At 42.8% G+C, this 19135-nt stretch overlaps 1 protein-coding gene across 1 annotated transcript in view; it reads right to left on the bottom strand.

Annotated features, from left to right (window-relative positions):
* The window catches only part of ENPP6 (ectonucleotide pyrophosphatase/phosphodiesterase 6), a 78033-nt gene that overhangs the window by 44548 nt on the left and 14350 nt on the right, over positions 1–19135 (bottom strand). Inside the window, exons 2-4 of the mRNA XM_058192759.1 lie at positions 14187–14359; positions 12335–12628; positions 3153–3332 (exon numbers count right to left, since the gene is read on the bottom strand). Of these exons, the coding sequence (XP_058048742.1) occupies positions 3153–3332; positions 12335–12569 (415 nt within the window). The 5' untranslated portion in view covers positions 12570–12628; positions 14187–14359. The remainder of the gene's footprint in view (positions 1–3152; positions 3333–12334; positions 12629–14186; positions 14360–19135) is intronic.

Genomic DNA, 19135 nt, shown 5'->3' with positions numbered 1-19135 from the left:
GTGTAGAACAGTCATCACACAATAGCAGGAATGTTTATTTTTTATTTTATTTTATTTTTCAAATTTATATACCGCCCTATCTCCCTAAGGACTCAGGGCGGTTCACAGGCAGTTAAAATACATATAAATACAAATTAAAAAACAACAATTAAAAAACTTATTCTATTGCCTAATTTAAAAACAATATAAATAATAAAAAAACCCTTAAAACCAATAACTTTAAAATCTAATCCAGTCCCGCGCAGATGAATAAGTGCGTTTTAAGCTCGCGACGAAAGGTTCGGAGGTCCGGAAGTGGCCGAAGTCCTGGGGGGAGTTCGTTCCAGAGGGTGGGAGCCCCCACAGAGAAGGCCCTTCCCCTGGGTGTCGCCAGACGGCACTGCCTAGCTGACGGCACCCTGAGGAGTCTCTCTGTGGGAGCGCACGGTCGGTGAGAGGTATTTGGAAGCAGTAGGCGGTCCCGTAAATAGCCCGGCCCTATGCCATGGAGCGCTTTAAAGATTGTCACCAACACCTTGAAGCGCACCCGAAGGCCACAGGTAGCCAGTGCAGTCTGCGAGGATAGGTGTAACACGGGGCTCCCTCTATCACCCGGGCCGCGTTCTGGACCAACTGAAGCCTCCGGATGCCCCTCAAGGGAGCCCCATGTAGAGAGCATTGCAGTAATCCAGGCGAGACGTCACGAGGCGTGAGTGACCGTGCATAAGGCATCCCGGTTCAGAAAGGCGCAACTGGCGCACCAGGCGAACCTGGTGAAAAGCTCTCCTGGAGACGGCCGTCAAATGGTCTTCAAAAGACAGCCGCTCATCCAGGAGAACGCCCAGATTGCGCACCCTCTCCATCGGGGCCAATGACTGCTTCCCCAACAGTCAGCCGAGGACTCAGCTGACTGTACCGGGATGCCGCATCCACAGCCACTCAGTCTTGGAGGATTGAGCTTGAGCCTGTTTCTCCCCATCCAGACCCGTGACGGCCTCCAAACACCGGGACAGCACTTCGATAGCTTCATTGGGGTGGCCCGTGTGAAAAGTACAGCTGGGTGTCATCAGCGACAGCTGGTACCTCACAAGCCACTGATGATCTCACCCAGCGGTTTACATAGATGTTGAACAGAAGGCGAGAATCGACCCCGCGGCACCCCACAAGTGAGGCGCCCGGGCCGACCTCTGCCCCTGTCAACACGCTGCGATCGTCGGAGAGATAGGAGGAGAACCACCGATAAACGGTGCCTCCCACTCCCAATCCCCCAACCGGCGCAGCAAGATACCATGGTCGATGGTATCGAAAGCCGCTGAGAGGTCTAATAGGACCAGGGCAGAGGAGCAACCCCTATCCCTGGCCCTCCAGAGATCATCCACCAACGCGACCAAAGCCGTCTCCGTGCTGTAACCGGGCCGGAAACCGGACTGGAACGGGTCTAGATAGACAGTTTCATCCAGGTGCAGAGGAAACTGATATGCCACCATACTCTCTACAACTAGTACTCTGATTGGAAATTATGTTGTAAAATGCTTATTGAAATCATTCCACGTTTTACACTGAGAATAGTTAATCATAAACATAGTCATGCAGGGGTGATTACAACGTATCATGCATCTATAATCTGCCACTAGGATTAGGGAGAATAGAATAACAGTATAACAGTATGAAGCATAAATTATCCAGAGAAATATATTATGCTTGGATATCTCATGATTTTTAAAGTACCGTATTTTTCAGACTATAAGACGCACCGGAGTATAAGACCCACCTTAGTTTTTGGGGAGGAAAATAAGAAAAAAGCTGATTGAGGGTGGATCGGCCTTCTGGAATACCCCCAATCAGCTGTTTCCAGAGGTGAACTTTAGCAACAGGTTCGTTGATTGTGAGCTCTGTGTCTTGCTTTTTTTCCCAGCCTCTCAAATCTCCATTTCAGCGGCTTTTTTCAGCCTCTCAAACCTCCAATTCAGAGGCTGGACAGGGCTATATTCAGACTACAAGACGCACCCAGATGTTCACCCTCTTTTTCGGGGTAAAAAGGTGCGTCTTATACTCCAAAAAATATGGTGCATCTTGTTCCTTTATATTAAACTTGAAGCAGTCTAACCTGAATATGTTTTTAAATCATTTTAAACAATGCCCTTCAATATACTTTGCAAATATAAGAAACAAAGAAAATAGTGACAGGAGAAGTGTATGTAATGAGCAAAATTGTTGATTAAAATAGGGAAGTCTCCATGGCTGAGAATAAAAGAGCAAAAGACTTTCCCCCAATATGTTATTGTCCAGAGTAGAGGTCTCCAACGTTGGCAACTTTATGACTTGTGGACTTCAACTCCTCAGCCAGCATGCAAGGAATTCTGGAAGTTGAAGTTCACAAGTCATAAAGTTGCCAAGGTTGGAGACCTCTGCTCCAGAGTATGTGGAAGAAAACTCCATAAGCTGTCTAACTTGTCATTGGCAAAAGTTATGATGACTAGGAAATTAAGAGAGCCAAAGTCCACTATTCTGGGAGGCCAAAAAGAAATGAATTGTTGGATTAAAGTAAAATAAAAAATCTTCAGGGCAAATATTGTTTTTTCTTTATATGAATGACTGAATAAAAAAAATGTTGTTATACCTTACAAAGAAATGTTTCCATTCAGAAAAGGGAAACCTACTTGCAAAAAGTTTTCTTACAGGCACACTAAACAGTCCTAGAGGAGATCAACCCTGACTGCTCTTTAGAAGGCCAGATTCTGAAGATGAAACTCAAATACTTTGGCACCTAATGAGAAGGAAGGACTCACTGGAGAAGAGCCTAATGCTGGGAAAGATTGAGGGCAAAAGAAGAAGGGGACGACAGAGAACGAGGTGGCTGGATGGAGTCACTGAAGCAGTAGGTGTGAGCTTAAATGGACTCCAGAGGATGGCAGAGGACAGGAAGGCCTGGAGGAATGTTGTCCATAGAATCGTGATGGGTCGGACACGACTTCGCAACTAACAACAACAAAACAGACACCGAAAAACAAATAGTTTCTTCAGTTATGATTTTGGGAACAAGGCTGAGCTGAATTTTGTTTCCATGACCTACCTTCCTTATAGAGATTATAACCTTATATCAGTATGGAACTTATTGTAAAGAGAATATACAATATTAGACAGTCAGCTGATGAGAATTTGGCAGTACTAACCGGGCCAATAGTACATAGAGACCTTCCTCTTGGCTTTTGTCATTGTGACCCATAAGGGCTCAGATCCATTCCACCAAAGAGGTAGGAGGCTGTCTGGGTTCATACCAATGTCAAAAGACAGATTTGTCACTGGATCCCACATATAGTTGCCTATCATTTGATGGACTTCACAGTGGAGACCTGGAAGAGAAAAAAAGTTGCTTTATACTGGTCACTTACTGTATGGCATCATAAAGAAATACAAGGTACAAAGAGAAATTATAGTAGGTTTTTATTTGCAGTACAATCTTGGCTTATTAATGAGCTATTATCAGCTACAAGGAATTCCACTAGACTCAATCAGTTAACAATCTTTCTGGTGGTTTTTTGGTTTTCTTGATGCACTGAAGATGTTACGTATTTGAGTAATGAAATATTTGCAAGAAAATAATCAATAATCCAAGCACCAAGGACTCCACAGTTCAACCCTGACTTACAAATATTTTCTTCTATTGGGGCCTTGTCTTTTTCTTAATTATAAATTATTTGCCTTAAAAAACTTTTATGCATGTTACTTATATTTTATGTTTTATTCCTATTTTTCAAACCACAATGTAAAACAATTATGTTGCAGAATTGCTCAGGAAATGTGCACTGTGCAAAAATTATGCTTTTTAAAAAAAAAATCCTGACAAGGATAAGCTTCGAGTTGTTTGTTTTCCTGATCTTAAAACACAATACCCATTCTTGTTTATAACTGATAATAGCAAACTACAGTGGCACTTGGATTAAGTGTTGGTGATTGAATAAATGTCCTCCATAGACAGAACAGCTTGTATGGTCTCACAGAAAAGGATCTACTACTGGTGCTCAATAAATGACTCCAGATATTTGTTTATATATTTATTAAGTTTAAGCCATCCCATGAGAACTCAAGGTAAATAGCATTTCCCTTTTCCATTTTCTCCATAAACTAAACCAGGGGTCTCCAACCTTGGTCCCTTTAAGACTTGTGGACTTCAACTTCCAGAGCAAAGCTGGCTGAGGGACTCTGGGAGTTGAAGTCCACAAGTCTTAAAGGGACCAAGGTTGGAGACCCCTGAACCAAACTGTGTATGAAATAGTTTACGTTGGGAGATAATTCCTGGTCCAGTCCCCAACATTTTCTTGTCCATCTGGGAAAGAATTTCAGCCTGCTGTTACTGCCTAGAGTCATAATGGTGAGAAGGGTGGCCATAACAATTGAATAAACCATATCAACCAAATGGAGAAAAACATATCAGTTGAATAAATTAGTAAATCAACCTGGATCCTCTCAAGCCTTAACATTTTAACTACTACACCACACTAGCTAAAACTTTAGCTGGTTTTGTTTTGCTAGGTGAATTGGCTCTTCTTCTTCTTTTTTTATTTGCATTTATATCCCGCCCTTCTCCGAAGACTCAGGGCGGCTTACACTATGTTAGCAATAGTCTTCATTCTATTTGTATATTTATATACAAAGTCAACTTATTGCCCCCAACGATCTGGGTCCTCATTTTACCTACCTTATAAAGGATGGAAGGCTGAGTCAACCTTGGGCCTGGTGGGACTAGAACCTGCAGTAATTGCAGGCAGCTGCTGTTAATAACAGACTGCATTAGCAGTCTGAGCCACAGAGGCCCATTCTTAAAAGAATGACCATACATTCTAAACTTAAATCCTTATAAAATATATCAAGAACAATCAGGAATATTCAGGCTGCTATGAGTTTCCTCTTGCAGATTCAACAGTGCAGGAAGTTATCCATCTTAGGGTTTTCTTATATCTTCAGCAATTTAAAATATGACATACTTCTATTATATAAATATAAATATATTATACTTTTATTACTTTTATTGAACTGCATCTTCTACTACCATACTCAGTTTTTCCATAAATAACAGTTTATCATGGGCAAAGCCAGTTTGGTGTAATGGTTAAAGCATCAGTTTAGAAACTGGGAAGCCATAGGTTCTATTCCTCCCTTAGGCACAAAGCCAGCTGGATAATCTTGGGCTATGGCAAACCACTTCCAAAGTCTTGGCAAGAATACCCATGATATTAGATAGAATCTAATATCTTAGAATCTACTCTGACTCTAAGGCACACATACACACTTGTGTCATGGGATAGTCATCTCAAGCTCCAGTACTAGAGAACCCACATTCTGGGAAGAAAGACATTTATACAGAAATCTATCCCTCCCTCATTTAATTTATTGAAATATTTACAAAGAAACATCATCTACCACAGTCATTACCCCTTAATTATTAAAAGAATTCCATTTAGAAACTCCCTCGTTCATATAAAATGGAGGAACAAACAAATTAATGATAGGTAATTCTTGTTTGCACAAAATGTAATACACACACACCAACACATTGTATTTGGAATTTGAATGGATGATGCTTTTATGTTTGTATGTCTTTAAAAAATAAAAAAAACTTCATTTAAAAAAAAAGAAACTCCCTCGTTCACATGCTTATTAACTCCAAAACCAGCTACATGAGTTGATGCAGGCAGCAAAGACACTTCTCTGTTTCCGTAGAGGACCATCCTCTAATACAGTTACTCTTTCTAACCTGTGCAAGTTTGGGTGGCTCAAAAGTGGCTTCTATTTCTTTGCTGTTCCTAATCCTTGAATTAATATCTAATGAGCTAATATATTATCAAATTATATGCTATGAGTTTATTATTAATGAATTACTCTATTGATTATGATAATCTACCTGTTTTTATATTGGGCAAAGATTTCCTTTTATTTTATAATAGTAGAAAATACAAACTAGGAAAGTTGAAAACAAAACCATGCAAAAACAAAATACATATTAATCAAAGAGAAGTTTCATGATTTTAAAATTTCTATAATTCTATCCAAATATACATTTGAGGGATGAAAGTAATTTATTAGGAAAAAAATTAACATGGTGAATTTACATAAATACAATACTTAAAAATCAAATTCAGATTTGATTAAAATGGCCTTAATTGAAGGATTCTTCCAGGTTATTTTATTATTTTCAGCCATTATACTGCAATTATTCAATATTAAAATCTCTATTGAAATATGTTTATCATTTGATCAATAGGTAGCAAAATATGAGAAACTGCATTTCTGAGTAATTTTCCATATTTCCTCAAGAATTTTTTAATTAAAACAAATGCAGTAGCTAACTGAACATTGCCCAGATTTTAATGTTAAAATTCTGTTTCTTAAATGGTGCTCAGTCTGTGTTTCCTTGGGCATATTGCCGTATGTTTTTCTTCAAAGCATTTTATTTGATAACTTCTGGTAATTATCAAGATATTCAAGAAAAGGGTCATTTTCTTTTTAGAAATACTTAAGGGCCAATATAAAAACAGGTAGATTATCATAACCAATACAGTAATTCATTAATAATAAACTCATAGCATACAATTTGATAATATAATAGGAAAACATCTTTCCCTTAATCAAGTTTTTTGCTATTACTTTGTTGCCCAAGATTACTCATAGAGTCATCCATGCAGAAACAAAATTATCTGTTTGGAAGGAATCATCTGTAAATAATGCGTGCCTTACAACTTGAATATTTCTAGATGAGAAGCAGCCCTTTCAGCCAAACTCTCCAGCAAACAGTCTACCCTGAAATGGAAAGATGGTCAGTTGTGTTTATGGAAAGGCAATTTCTGAATAATTTTCAAGAACCACACATGAAATATATTTACTTCTCACACCCATAATAGCATATTATGTAGAATTATTTTTAAATAAAAACAATGAAGTAGGCAGATGCCAGGAAGTCAGAATGAAAATATATGATATGGAAACATTCTCTTTACCACTGCAAATACACAAAATTCAGCAACATGGCAGCTGAAATGACTTCCTGAAAGGATACCACTAAATCCAACTGCCCACAAAGTATACTAAGCTATTAAGTTTTCTGGTTTGCTTATTTTCATGCAGGAGTTTTCTTCCATATTAACAGATTGTGGTGGTTTTTTTCTGAATAAAATCTATGCAGTATATGAACTTTAAAAGTAGCATGTGGGATCTTCTATGCAAAATAAATAATGGAACAATTATTATGGATTGCTTCATGGGCTATCTTGCTGAATTAAATCACTTTATTAAATCACTCTACTTTAGCTTAGTGTTTGTGGGAAAGAAAAGGTTAAAGGGAATAAACCAATACAATAACAGTGTTAAATTATTCTACAGTTGTTGTATTCATAACCTTGTTCTGCTTTCCTAGCACAGTGAACTGATTTCAAAATAGGTCTGCTGTAGATCATGGCTAGAGTCTAAGAACTAGTTGTGTGTTTGGCCATGAACTGGATTCAGTATTTCTGCTCTATCATGTAGGCCTGTAACTTAAACATTTAGTCCCAAAGTTAACAGGATTAGCCAACCTGAGTGCCAAAAGTTGAGAACACATCAAAAAGATGTCCCGTATCACTATGAGTGCCATCAAGAGATTGTCAGAATTTTTGCAGCTTCGAGCTGCTAGGTCTTCCTTTTGCTTTCTTTTTGGCCAGGAAATAGGCCTTCCTGTACTGATGATCTTTTTAAGGCAAAATATTGAGAGGTAAAATATTTAGATTTCTAACTCTCATCACCCAGACTAGGGTTGCCAACAGCAAAGGACTGTGCAAAATGTCATTTCTATTTCTCTTCTATAAATATTATGCTCAGATTTCACCCTGCTCAGTGCAATTTTCCTCTTGTACCTCCGAACCCAGATCTGAATCATCATTATTTGTTTGGATGGAAGATATGGGGTTCAAAGTGTGCTTCTTCCAAATTTTTCAGGCATTCAGACTTCTAGAGAGGCTTCTTGTAGAAGACTTAATACTCCCAGAGAATAGTGAACGCCTTTGTGTAAAACAAATTACAAAGATACAATAATCAAGTTGGTACGATATGACCATGTCTTGTTGCAATTTTCCTACTGTATGCTTTCACTGTTTCACACCTTTCTCCAGAATGTTTTAAAGAAAATTGATAGAGGCACACATTCCAGCTAGACCTTCAGGTTATCATACAACCTTGTCCAGGTTTATTAATAACAGATCTTTCATTATTTTAGAAAAAATACTTTTGCACATTTCCCTGCTGTTAAAACCTTCCTGGTTACATTTCATTGCTTTGACAAGCCTTACATGTCAAGATATTTTTAAAGCCTAATTTAAGAATTAAACTACATTTTTTATTGCTTCAAACCTTAATACTACAGAAAAATGCACTTTTGATTTTGAAATCTGCAGTGAAGCCTTCAGATTTTCCATTCTTCACATTGAACTGCTTGGTTTACACAATAAAATAGTGATATTTATTTTTTCTTTAACAGTGATTCAAAAAGGTTATAGTAGTTTACAGTAATGAAGCAAAACTTACATCCAATTAAAAGGCACCCACCAAATGTAATGAAAATCACATAAATACTGTATTTTTTGCACTATAAGATACACCGGACCATAAGACACACATTAGCTGTAGATGAGGAAAACAAGAAACAAAATCTGCCTCTGCCTCCCAGCATCCATCTGGTATTCATCTGGCTAGCATCCTTGCAGCAAATAGCCTGTTAAGTTTCAGCATGTTATTGCAGCGCCAGCAGGGCTCTGCTCCATTGTGCCCACCACTGAGCTGAGCTGCTGCCGCCATTGGGAAACGCTGAAGCCTTTGCTGCCGAGCAACTGATTGGCAGTTGGATCAGCCTCCCGGAATACCACTGATCAGCTGTTCAAGGCGGTGGGGATCGCCACTACCGCTGTTCGCCACTGCTGTTCGCCACTGCCATTTGCTGCCACTGTTTGCCATCACCGCCAATCGCCACCGGCAATTGGCAGCAGCTACCTAGAATAGCTGATTTGTGGTATTCTGGGAGACCAATCCAACCACTGATCAGTTGCTCAGCAGTGAAGGCTCCAGCATTCCCCAATGGTGGGAAATGGCAGCAGCAGTGACAGGCGGCAACGGAGGTGACAACCCCTCTCCCCCCACCGCAATATTCGCTTTATAAAGACGCACAGACATTTCCACCAACTTTTTTTTGTGGGGGGGGGAGTGCGTCTTATAGTGTGAAAAATATGGTAATATGAAAAAATAAATACAGCCAAAAAGTGGATAAAATTGGAATGCAAGAGTTAAACTGAAATTTTAAAATTGCAACAATTATCTGGTCACCAAACATTCTATTGAATACTTTCATCTTGAACCATTTCAGAAACATGTTTTGATAATCTGAAAATATTTTGTCTCAATTCTTCAGGAACTTGTTATATATTTTCTAAGAACTTCCAAACTTTTGGATGTTCAGAATAGAGCCAATGTCAGGATTAACTTCCATATAATCTAAAGATAACACTAAAAGATTACTTTTTTAAAAGATTTTTGATGAAATAAAAACCAGCCTTTGAATAAGTAGGTTACTTTCCCATCTAGGCCAGTCAAGTTCTTGGCAAGGCAACTGATAATTTTGGGTATTGAAATATTGTCAATTCTGGGTGTTGTCCTCTTGAGAAGACAAGCATAGAAGAGTTGAACTAGGACCATGATGGCGAACCTATGGCATGCTTGACAGAAGTAGCATGCAGAGCCATCTCTCTGGGCACACGCGCCATTGCCTGTTGCTCTTCCGGGTTCCAGCGCACTGGCCAGCTGGTCTTCATGCTCGCAGGAGTGCCGAAAACCGGAAGAACAGCCACACAGCACGCATGTGTGTGCCAGGAAGATGATCTTTTGGTTTATGGTGCATGCATGCGTACCGGCCAGCTGGTCTGCACACATGCATGCGAGCTAGAGACCAGAAGACCAGGTGGCTGGTGTGCATGTGTGTGGCAGAAACCAGAATATCATCTTCCTGGCATGCATAAGCTGCTCTTCTGGTTTCTGGCATGCATGCGGGTACTTTTTTTTTTTATTTGAATTTATATCCCACCCTTCTCCGAAGACTCAGGGCGGCTTACACTGTGTTAAGCAATAGTCTAGTTTTGGCACTCGGTGCCAAAAAGGTTCACCAGCATTGAACTGGGAGCTAAGTTGCTTGTCTTAATATTTTTCCAACAGAGCATTATTATCTGTTGAAGTTGTATCACTGTCATTTCAAATCAATCCCATCATTATCTAACATTCAGAGATGATCAAACCAGCGGTGAAATCCAGCTGGATCTATCCAGCTTGCACAAACCGGTAGTGCCGGTGGCAGAGGCTCCGCCCATCCACCGGGATGACATTACATCCCCCTTTTTACCCTCTGTACATGTGCAAAAGAAGCACATGCGCGCATAGCTCCCATTCTCGAACTGGTAACGAAAGTAAATGGATTTCACCGCTGGATCAAACTGCTGTATTTTGGACAGCTGCTTGGAAGCAACCCTCCTTCAGGAAAGTAGGATTGGATTCTTGATAAGCAGCTTCTTGATAAACTGGGAGAAACCTGTGGGCATTTTCTGCTCAAGAACACTATAATTCATCTTGGAAGAAACAATTGCAAGCAAGCCAGAATCAGAAAGTGATCAGTTGTACCTTAAGTATAAATCAATAAATCTGGCCTTAACCACTGTTTATTTTGAGCAACACAAACTCTTCTCCAAGTCATAGTTCTTTATTAGCTTGTTCATCAACCAAATTCCCTTCCCTTCCTGACTTTAACACCATTGCTATTAAACAGGAAATAGTAAGAAAGTGCGTTGTTGATTATTTAAGATTTCTGCAGCTCAGTTAAAGAACTGGTATTTGTCCAGTTTCACAAGGACAACTTTTATAGTTCCCAGTGTCATTCTTAGATTCTGACACTGTTTAGTAATGTGAAGGAAGCCATATTTTTTTTCTCATGCCAAGAAATATAGCTATTTCTTTGGTGGGATGTTCCAATCAGATAACAACAAGTAGGCGTTTTAAAAAGATGTGTTGCCTCTTAATTGTACGTCCTGTGGGATATTCTTTGAATACATTTTCTGTGGCTTGCTCGGCATTCCTACTGTTCCAACCAGATCAAGAAGGAAAAATGAACTTTGAATAGGTCATAAATGTTGGTTCTGAAGGAATCTTGTAGAAATGCAAAACACTTTTCTATTGGACGAAATACATGCCAGCACCCTAAGTGAATAATTGCAAGTCTTGAAGGCTTGTTCTCTCATCATAGGATGCAATGCGTCTATTATTGCACCAGTTCAAACTCAATTAATTGTAATGTTATGTTGGCTCTACAAAGATTTTATTTTGCAAGTGTTACATAGATGAGCACTGGCACACACATACTTTGTACCAGTATGTTAAATTGTTCTAAGAAAGCAAATACAATCAATTAACCAAGGATGAATAAACCTTATTTACCTTCTTGGTAAATAGAAATGGAAATGATCATATTTGTCCACTGAAAAAGCAAAGCTGAAGTTGTATCTCACAAGGTACAGGAAGTGCTCTTCAGGCTCATAACAGGGAGTAATTAGTAAACCATAAACATTTAAAAATAGGACAACTTATTTCTTGTCCTAATGTGATTTTCCAAGTTTAGTTTCAAAAGATGCAAGTTTTATTGTTAAAGGACTGATGATCTCATTAAAGTATTTTTACAATATACTGAAACTTGAATATTCATCTTTATCAATGAGCCAAATATGTCTCATTCAGCTGTTTTGAAAAGCATGGGAAGAATCATTTATATTTCTAGGCTAAATTGGAAAACATCCTGCCTTCTACAACTGTTTAATTGCTTTGAATAATTCCAGGAATTCTCTTTTCCTGAAAGGGCAAGTCTAATCGGGACTTAGTGGTGCAATTAACTCATCTTTTTAATCCTTCTAAACATCTCAGAGTTTTTGATGATTGGAGATTGGCTTGAAATTTAAATTTTAAATAAATGCAAATAATTAACTGGAGTAGGCACTCAAATTTATTTTTTAAAAATTAGTGGGTATTTTCACCTTAAGGATTTTCAAATTGAGATAAATTCTAAGCAATTGCTGGGATAGCATTTGTACAAAAGGTTGCTTTCTTAAGTATCAAGCAGATTTACTTTGTACCAGTTGTTTGAACCAAGTTCATTAATCTTTGCCAAGACAAATGTTCATCACATCAGATACTTTTGTCTGCATTGGCTCCCACAGGCAGAGTTTTGGAAATCTGAGCTGAGGCACTTCAGGCTGGTGGCCCTGATGAGCACAACAGCAAGAAAGTTTAAGAAGGTACTCACCAGTCATCAGGGTGTAATAGTTTGGATAAGAAAGACTGGGAAAGTCGGGAGTTAGGTAATCCACTTTTACTCCCCTGCTGACAATCTCTCTGAAGCCAGGCAAAGACGCTAGTGCTTCCTCGGAGATATAATCATGTCGAAACCCATCAAGCAAAAACAGTAGGAGCTTTGGCTGTGCAAGAGATGAGCGTACCAGGGTAAGGACTAGCAGGACACACACAACATGCGTTGCCATGTTGCTGGATGGAGGCTTGCCAGAATCTTCTCTGTGCTCTTAGTCCTTATGCAGTTGCTCTGGGAAGAAAAAAAAACCCATCTGTAGTTTTTTTCTTTTTCCAAGGGCTGGACCTCACAGTTCTCGGGATTTACCCCAGGATTTAAAGGTACAGCAGCACAAATTGAACTTGCCAGACTTTCCAAGTTATACAGCCTAGTTACCAAAAGGCTTTGAACTTTGCTACTATGGTTGCTTGCACTCCAGTAGTGAATTTTAATTATAGAACAAAAGAAGCAAGAAGAAGAGTGAGCCACAGGGACAAGCTGCATGCCTTCTGATTCAAGCTGCTTCCTTGCCATACAAAGAGTTTAAAAAGCATTAATGCAGAGTCTTGTCTTCCTAGATGTCAGGTTTTCAGAACAGTGAATAAATTTGATAATGTAATCAGGGGTAAGTCATAGCTTTACAACCAGCAACTAACTATAATTTTAACCTGAAGGTTGATTAGATTTTTAAAGTTTGAATGTATTTGTTAAGGTCATATATTTGTAATTTTATGAAGAGATTTGTTTACTAATGGATCAATGTATGGGAGATATTTTTATCCTAGTGACTTCTCATGTTTACAAACCATTTCTAAAAACATTTCTAAAATGCTTTACTGACTGGTAAACTGCAATCATTTTCTCTCAGGCTGAATGGCTTTTGTAGAGGAAAAAATGTAATAAAATCCAAACCATATAATATGTCAATAGTAAAAGTCATTGACCCAGTTCCACTAATGCTATCATAGCACTATGTGTATAAATGTTATATTAAAGGAGGGGACCATGGAGACCCCCTAGAATTTTTAAAAATAATCTTATTGCTTTTAAAATAACAAAAAGATCATAAAACATAGAGGGCAAACACAAAGTTATGTATATAAAAAACAAGCAGTGTAAAGATTAAAATAGCTGCTTGTAGAATGTTTCATTGGTGAGACAGCTTATCTGAACTAGCTTAGATCGTCATAAAGACTAGTCCATCATGAAGGTAACTTTTCCACATAAACTAAATGAAGGTGCCCTTAAGACAAAGTGGGCTCTGAACTCCTGGTATACTGGAAAAGACTTTGATTCAATAGCAGCATGTTTGTAGTCGATCTGATTGCCACAGCTCAGTTCAAAGTTCAGGCCAAGCTGTTTCTTCAACAATGTTCCAACTCAAAGTTCCAGTCCTGCATTTTTTAAATGTCTAATTAATTAATTATAAAGCTATAATTATATATCACCGATTTACTCAAGATTGATCTAATCGGGATCCCACTCAACTTGTCCTTCTTCATATTAATTTTTATTTTACTTCCCAATCTAGCCTACCACCCTTGTGGTCTTCCATGCAAATACTAACAAAGATCAGCCCATGTTGGCATGTTTTCCTCACTTAACTAGGCCCATGTAAATGTGTAACATATTAAATCTACACTCTCCTGAGAATTTCACATATTTCAGTAGTATAGATCTTAAAACAGAGCTCGCTAGGGATAAGGAAAAACAAAACTTTATTACAAATTGCAATGTAGAGTGATCTGATCAGTTGCCACACTTGATGCATTGGGGCTTGCACTCATGAGAGTGCAAAATAAAGAAGTACCGTAGTAGTAGCTCTAATTCCAGTGCACCCAAAGAAGCTGCTGTAGGAATGTAGCAGATTAGACAGCAGGTTTTCCTCATCTTACTCCTTAGCTTCTTCAGAAACTGGGCTGTATGGGATCATGGACTGAACTCCTCCTCCTGAATTCCTTCTCAGCCTAGCCTTCTCCAATCCTGGCAGAAAGAGAAAAATAGCCTGGACAGTTTGTCTTAATTCAAGAAGTAGTTAACTATACAAGAAGAAGTACCCATTTCCTGTATGTTTCTAAATGCCTTCAAATGTCACTGACAATTAGAGACTTACAGACAAACAACATACTAGGCTTATCTCAGACAAACCAGGCTCTATGTCCTAATTTCTCAGCAGGAGCTGAGAAATAAGCAACACACAACTTCCTCAAGATCTTAGCTCTTATAGTTGCAGACAGATTTGCATCTTATCATAATATTCATTACCGTATATACTCGAGTATAAGCCGAGTTTTTCAGCACGTTTTTTGTGCTGAAAAACGTCCCCTCGGCTTATACTCGAGTCTACGTCTTCGGGAACCCCGCACAGGAGGGGGTACCGAACGGACTCCCATGGGAGGGACGGGGAGCGGGCCCGCCGAGGTCTCGCGGGATTTGTCGCCCCCAGGCCGCCCCCCATTCCCGTGTCTGGTGGGCGGACGGCGCAAACTTGGCGGGCTGTGCATTGGCGCGGGGAAGCCCTGGTGGTGCAGTGAGAGGGCTGGGCAGGGGAGCCGCCAGCCTTCTCGGCTGAGGGAGGGAGGGTTTCCCCGACCGCGCGAGCTCGCGAGAGCCACCCCAAAGGCCAGAAGAAAAGGTCATTCCATCGGAGTAATGGAGCGAAGGCTCCTTCCTCTCCCGCCTTACCCATGCTGTGGGGGCCCGGCTGGGCTGCAACAACCCCGCCGCCGCTCCTTCCTCAGCCTCCCGGGCTCGCGCTCTAGCAGCCGCCAAGCTCAGGCCGGGCAGCTCCCCATCAGCACTGCACGGCGCGATTCGGGCAGGAGGTCGGGCTCGCTGTGGCGGTGGCGCCCGCCGCCGCCGCCGCCGCCACCGCCACGGAGCGAGCCCGACTCCTCCTGCCCGAATCGCGCCGGCGAGTGCTGATGGGGAGCTGCCGTGCAGTGCTGATGGGGAGCCGCTCTGTGGCGGTGGCGCCTCCGCCGCCGCCGCCGCCACCGCCACGGAGCGAGCCCGACCTCCTGCCCGACCGCGCGGCGAGTGCTGATGGGGAGCTGCCGTGCGAGTGCTGATGGGGAGCCGCTCTGTGGCGGTGGCGCCTCCGCCGCCGCCGCCGCCGCCGCCACCGCCACGGAGCGAGCCCGACTCCTCCTGCCCGAATCGCGCCGTGCGAGTGCTGATGGGGAGCTGCCGTGCGAGTGCTGATGGGGAGCCGCTCTGTGGCGGTGGGGCCTCCGCCGCCGCCCCCGCCACGGGGCGGGCCCGGCTCCTCCTGCCCGGAGCGCGCCCTGCGTGTGCTGATGGGGAGCTGCCGTGCAGTGCTGATGGGGAGCCGCTCTGTGGCGGTGGCGCCGCCGCCGCCGCCACCGCCACAGAGCGAGCCCGACTCCTCCTGCCCGAATCGCGCGGCGAAAGTGCTGATGGGGAGCTGCCGTGCGAGTGCTGATGGGGAGCCGCTCTGTGGCGGTGGCGCCGCCGCCGCCGCCGCCACCGCCACGGAGCGAGCCCGACTCCTCCTGCCCGAATCGCGCCGTGCGAGTGCTGATGGGGAGTGCTGATGGGGAGCGGCCTGAGCTTGGCGGCTGCTAGAGCGCGAGCCCCGGGAGGCTGAGGAAGGAGCGGCGGCGGCGGGGTTGCAGCCCAGCCGGGCTCGCACAGCATGGGTAAGGCAGCTCCCCATCAGCACTGCACGGCGCGATTCGGGCAGGAGGAGTCGGGCTCGCCTGTGGCGGTGGCGCCCGCCGCCGCCGCCGCGCCGCCGCCACGGAGCGAGCCCGACCTCCTGCCCGAATCGCGCCGGCGAGTGCTGATGGGGAGCTGCCGAGTCCGCCTGAGCTTGGCGGCTGCTAGAGCGCGAGCCCCGGGAGGCTGAGGAAGGAGCGGCGGCGGGGTTGCAGCCCAGCCGGGCTCGCACAGCATGGGTAAGGCGGAGAGGAAGGAGCCTTCGCCCATTACTCTGATGGAATGACCTTTTCTTCTGGCCTTTGGGGTGGCTCACGGCGGCGAAGTTCGCGGTCGGGAAACCCTCCTCCTCAGCCGAGAAGGACTGCACCGCCAGGCTTCCCGCCAATGCATAGCCTGGCGGGAGTTACTGCGGCTCATCCGGCTCCCGCCCCAACTGGTGGTGTTGGGGCAGCCGCTCCGCTTTCTAGCAAAAAGGTCGCTCGCCCAAAACTCCTCGCCTTCTCCTGGGAAGGGCTGGATGGCTAGCCGGGAAGGGTTGAATAAGCAAGCCAACCTCCCTCCCTCCCTCCCTCCTCTCCCCGCAAGTTTAAAGAGCTGCCTGCTGGAAGAGAGAGAGAGAGAGAAAGGAGGGCCGCCTCCCTTCTTTCATTCTTTCTTCTCCTCCGTGCTTCAGAAGCTGGGCGGTGTGTGCGCGCCTAGTCCCCTTCTGTTCGCGGCGCTGGAAGAGAGAGAGAGAGAAAGGAGGGGCCACCTCCTTCTTTCATTCTTTCTTCTCCCTCCGTGCTTCAGAAGCTGGGCGTGTGTGTGCGCGCCCTAGTCCCCTTCTGTTCGGCGGCGCTGGAAGAGAGAGAGAGAGAGAAAGGAGGGGCCGTTCCTCCCCTTCTTTCATTCTTTCTTCTCCCTCCGTGCTTCACCGTGCTGGGCGACCTGGAGCAGCTGCTCTTCAGCCAGATGCTCGGTGAGTCAGCCCGTCCCCTTCCTTCCCGTGGGGGTCTGCCTTGCTGGTGAAGGTTATTGGGGCTTTTGAGCAAGGGAGGAGGAACGCGAGCACCGCCTTCGCTGGCATTCCGGGATTTCCTTTGTTTAGAGCTGGGAATCCTCCTTCCCCTTTGCACTCCTCCTCCCTCCTCTCTCTCTCTCTCTCTCACACACACACACACACACACACAGACTTCTAAAGTCGATTGGCACAATGCTAAGCAAACACAGCAGTGGGTCAAGGGTGAAGGGCTAGGAACCTGGCAGGTGAAAGGTTGAGCGACATGAAAGGCAAAGACCACAATTGTTTTAAGAAAGAAGCTTTAGCAGGAGGGGGATGGGAGGGTGTTTTAAGTTTTGGCAAACAGCCAGGCCAACTGTATTGGAGAAGGTCACACAACTGGCCTTAACATTTTAGCTGCTGTCTTTTCCTCACACTTGGGTTTAATGATATTAGAGATCCTTATTGCCCTGCCAAAAAAAAAAAAAGAGCCACCCCAACGTCTATGAAAATTAACCTTCTCTGCCAAGAGACACTGTGCAGGGTATTTTCACTATTGGTGTGCATACAGGCTTAGATTTGTGCTGGGTTCTTAGTGCTTAGAGCACTGACCTTCAGAGGCACCCTGGTCCCTTGGAAGCTAAAGGAGGACTCATTTTCATGCTTGCAGTTGTATTGTCAATTTCTGTGAGACAATGTTGTTGAAGTAACTCACTCACTCATTCATTCATTCATTCATTCCTTGTGTGTCCAATCACACTTAGCCAATAAAAATTCTATTCTATTCTATTCTATTCATTCATTCATTCATTTTATTTTGTCAAATACATATTAAATAATTATATAAATATAAGCATGAATTGAATACATAAAAGGAATACAACTAAAGGGAACATTAGGACAGGGACGGTAGGCACGCTGGTGCTCTTATGCACGCCTTACAGACCTCTTAGGAATGGGGTGAGGTCAATACTAGATAGTCTTTGGTTAAGGCTTTGGGGATTTTGGGAAGAGACCAGAGTCAGGTAGCACATTCCAGGCATTAACAACTCTGTTACTGAAGTCACATTTTCTGCAATCTAGATTGGAGAGGTTCACTTTTAAGTTTGAATCTATTGTGTTCTCGTGTATTGTTGTGGTTGAAGCTGAAGTAGTCATTGATAGGAAGTACATTGTAGCAGATAATTTTATGAGCTATGCTCAGGTCATACCAAAGGCGTAGTTCTAAATTTTCTAAAGCTGGGAATCCTCCTTCCCCTTTGCACTTTTATTGTTTTTCGTTCAAATAAATATTCATGTTATTTTACTTGGCTCTATCTTTATTTTTTACATTGACCAGTAGCTGCCTCATTTCCCACCCTCGGCTTATACTCGAGTCAATAGTTTTTCCCAGTTTTTGTGGTAAAATTAGGTGCCTCGGCTTATATTCGGATCGGCTTATACTCGAGTATATACGGTAATTAGGCAATTACATAATTATTGAATTAACTATATCAAGTATCCAGCCTATTTAACCTACACCAAATTGTTCATTCAGTAATACATGTCTTTGCTTTTCATCCTTTGCTGCTCTATGTTAATTGTTTGAAGAAATAGATGGATTAGCTCAGGCAAAAGATTTATGAGTTGATGGTTAAATGTTTACTTCCTTCTTGCTTCTTAGGATCAAGGTGTGCTGTCCATAATTTTTATATTAAAATGAATTACTTGTTTTTCATGCTTCAAAAATCTGGTAGACTGATAGCTGGTGGCCAGGTGTTTGATGCTATAGGTGCTCCTCAATTTACAACCATAATTGAGCCTGGAACTATGGTTGTAAGTTTTTGTGGTCATAGATCAAGGCACCCATGTGACCTTGTAGAGGTCGTAGAGAGTATGGTGGCATATCAGTTTCCCTTGCACCTGGATGAAACTGTCTATCTAGACCCGTTCCAGTCCGGTTTCCGGTCCGGTTACAGCACGGAGACGGCTTTGGTCGCGTTGGTGGATGATCTCTGGAGGGCCAGGGATAGGGGTTGTTACTCTGCCCTGGTCCTATTAGATCTCTCAGCGGCTTTCGATACCATCGACCATGGTATCCTGCTGCGCCGGTTGGA

Source organism: Ahaetulla prasina, chromosome 8 (assembly GCF_028640845.1).
Source record: "Ahaetulla prasina isolate Xishuangbanna chromosome 8, ASM2864084v1, whole genome shotgun sequence".
NCBI classification, from domain to species: Eukaryota; Metazoa; Chordata; class Lepidosauria; order Squamata; family Colubridae; genus Ahaetulla; species Ahaetulla prasina.
The sequence above is the reverse complement of the archived record's forward strand: the minus strand, read 5'-3'. Positions and strand labels throughout refer to the sequence as shown.